The following is an 857-nucleotide window of genomic DNA, read 5'->3' on the forward strand; positions in this document are numbered from 1 at the left end:
GCCCACCTTGTTTGACGAGCGCTTTGACGACGGGGAGGTTGCCCTGCATGGCAGCCATGCGGAACTCATCCAGGGGCAGGGAGTAGCCCTCGTGCATGCGGCGCCGCCTCCAGGAGCCGCTCGGGGCTGGACTGTGGCTCTTGCGCGAGCACCACGAAGGGGCAGGACTCGGGGCTGAGAGGAGTGCAGGAACTGGGGCTTAGTGGAGCCTTTGGGAGTGAATTAACTGGACTTGGTGGATTATGGGATCTTGCTGTGATGTAATGACATAATTGACATAATGATGTCTTAGTGGCATCAAGAATGAATGATCAGTGTGTGTAATCTTAGTGTAAAGTTATAGTATCATGATGTATTAATACTGCCTTTGTTCATTCATTAAACTGTCATAACATATGATGTGATCTTTATCTATCAATTATTAGAACATGATTCATCAACATAATCTTTATATAACATAACAACAGAATAACATCTTAGTACAAATCCAGTACTGATTTTTTTTTTTATTCCATTGCCAAGAGATTTTTTTAAAAGAAAAGGAGGAGATAATATATTAAAAAATCAATTTAAAAACATATGGTAACAAAGATACAGCAACACACCTTTAGAATAGCCGTACCCATTGTAGTAACCGGGCGAGAGAGAACTGTACTGCCCATTAAAGAGGCTTTCGGACTTCTCTGGCGAATCTCGGACAGTCAGGCTGTTCGGCTCGCTTCCATTGGCTAAAGAGATTGATCCGAGGCTCTATAAATGAAGAAAATTGATCTTTTGAATCTTAAACTGCTCTGGATTATGAAACATTGTGGCCCAACATAATATAAACCAACCTATGATGAAGAAAAGAAAAAAAA

The 857-nt window shown here is 41.7% G+C and overlaps 1 protein-coding gene across 1 annotated transcript in view; it reads right to left on the minus strand.

The window, feature by feature from the left end:
- Window positions 1–857, minus strand: part of LOC119590537 (ankyrin repeat, SAM and basic leucine zipper domain-containing protein 1-like) — a gene marked incomplete at its 5' end in the record, with an annotated part of 16,903 nt that overhangs the window by 8,066 nt on the left and 7,980 nt on the right. The window contains 2 exon segments of the mRNA XM_037939185.1: window positions 7–174; window positions 606–750. Coding sequence (XP_037795113.1) covers window positions 7–174; window positions 606–750 — 313 coding nt within the window.

This window comes from Penaeus monodon, chromosome 27, assembly GCF_015228065.2.
Source record: "Penaeus monodon isolate SGIC_2016 chromosome 27, NSTDA_Pmon_1, whole genome shotgun sequence".
Taxonomy (NCBI): Eukaryota; Metazoa; Arthropoda; class Malacostraca; order Decapoda; family Penaeidae; genus Penaeus; species Penaeus monodon.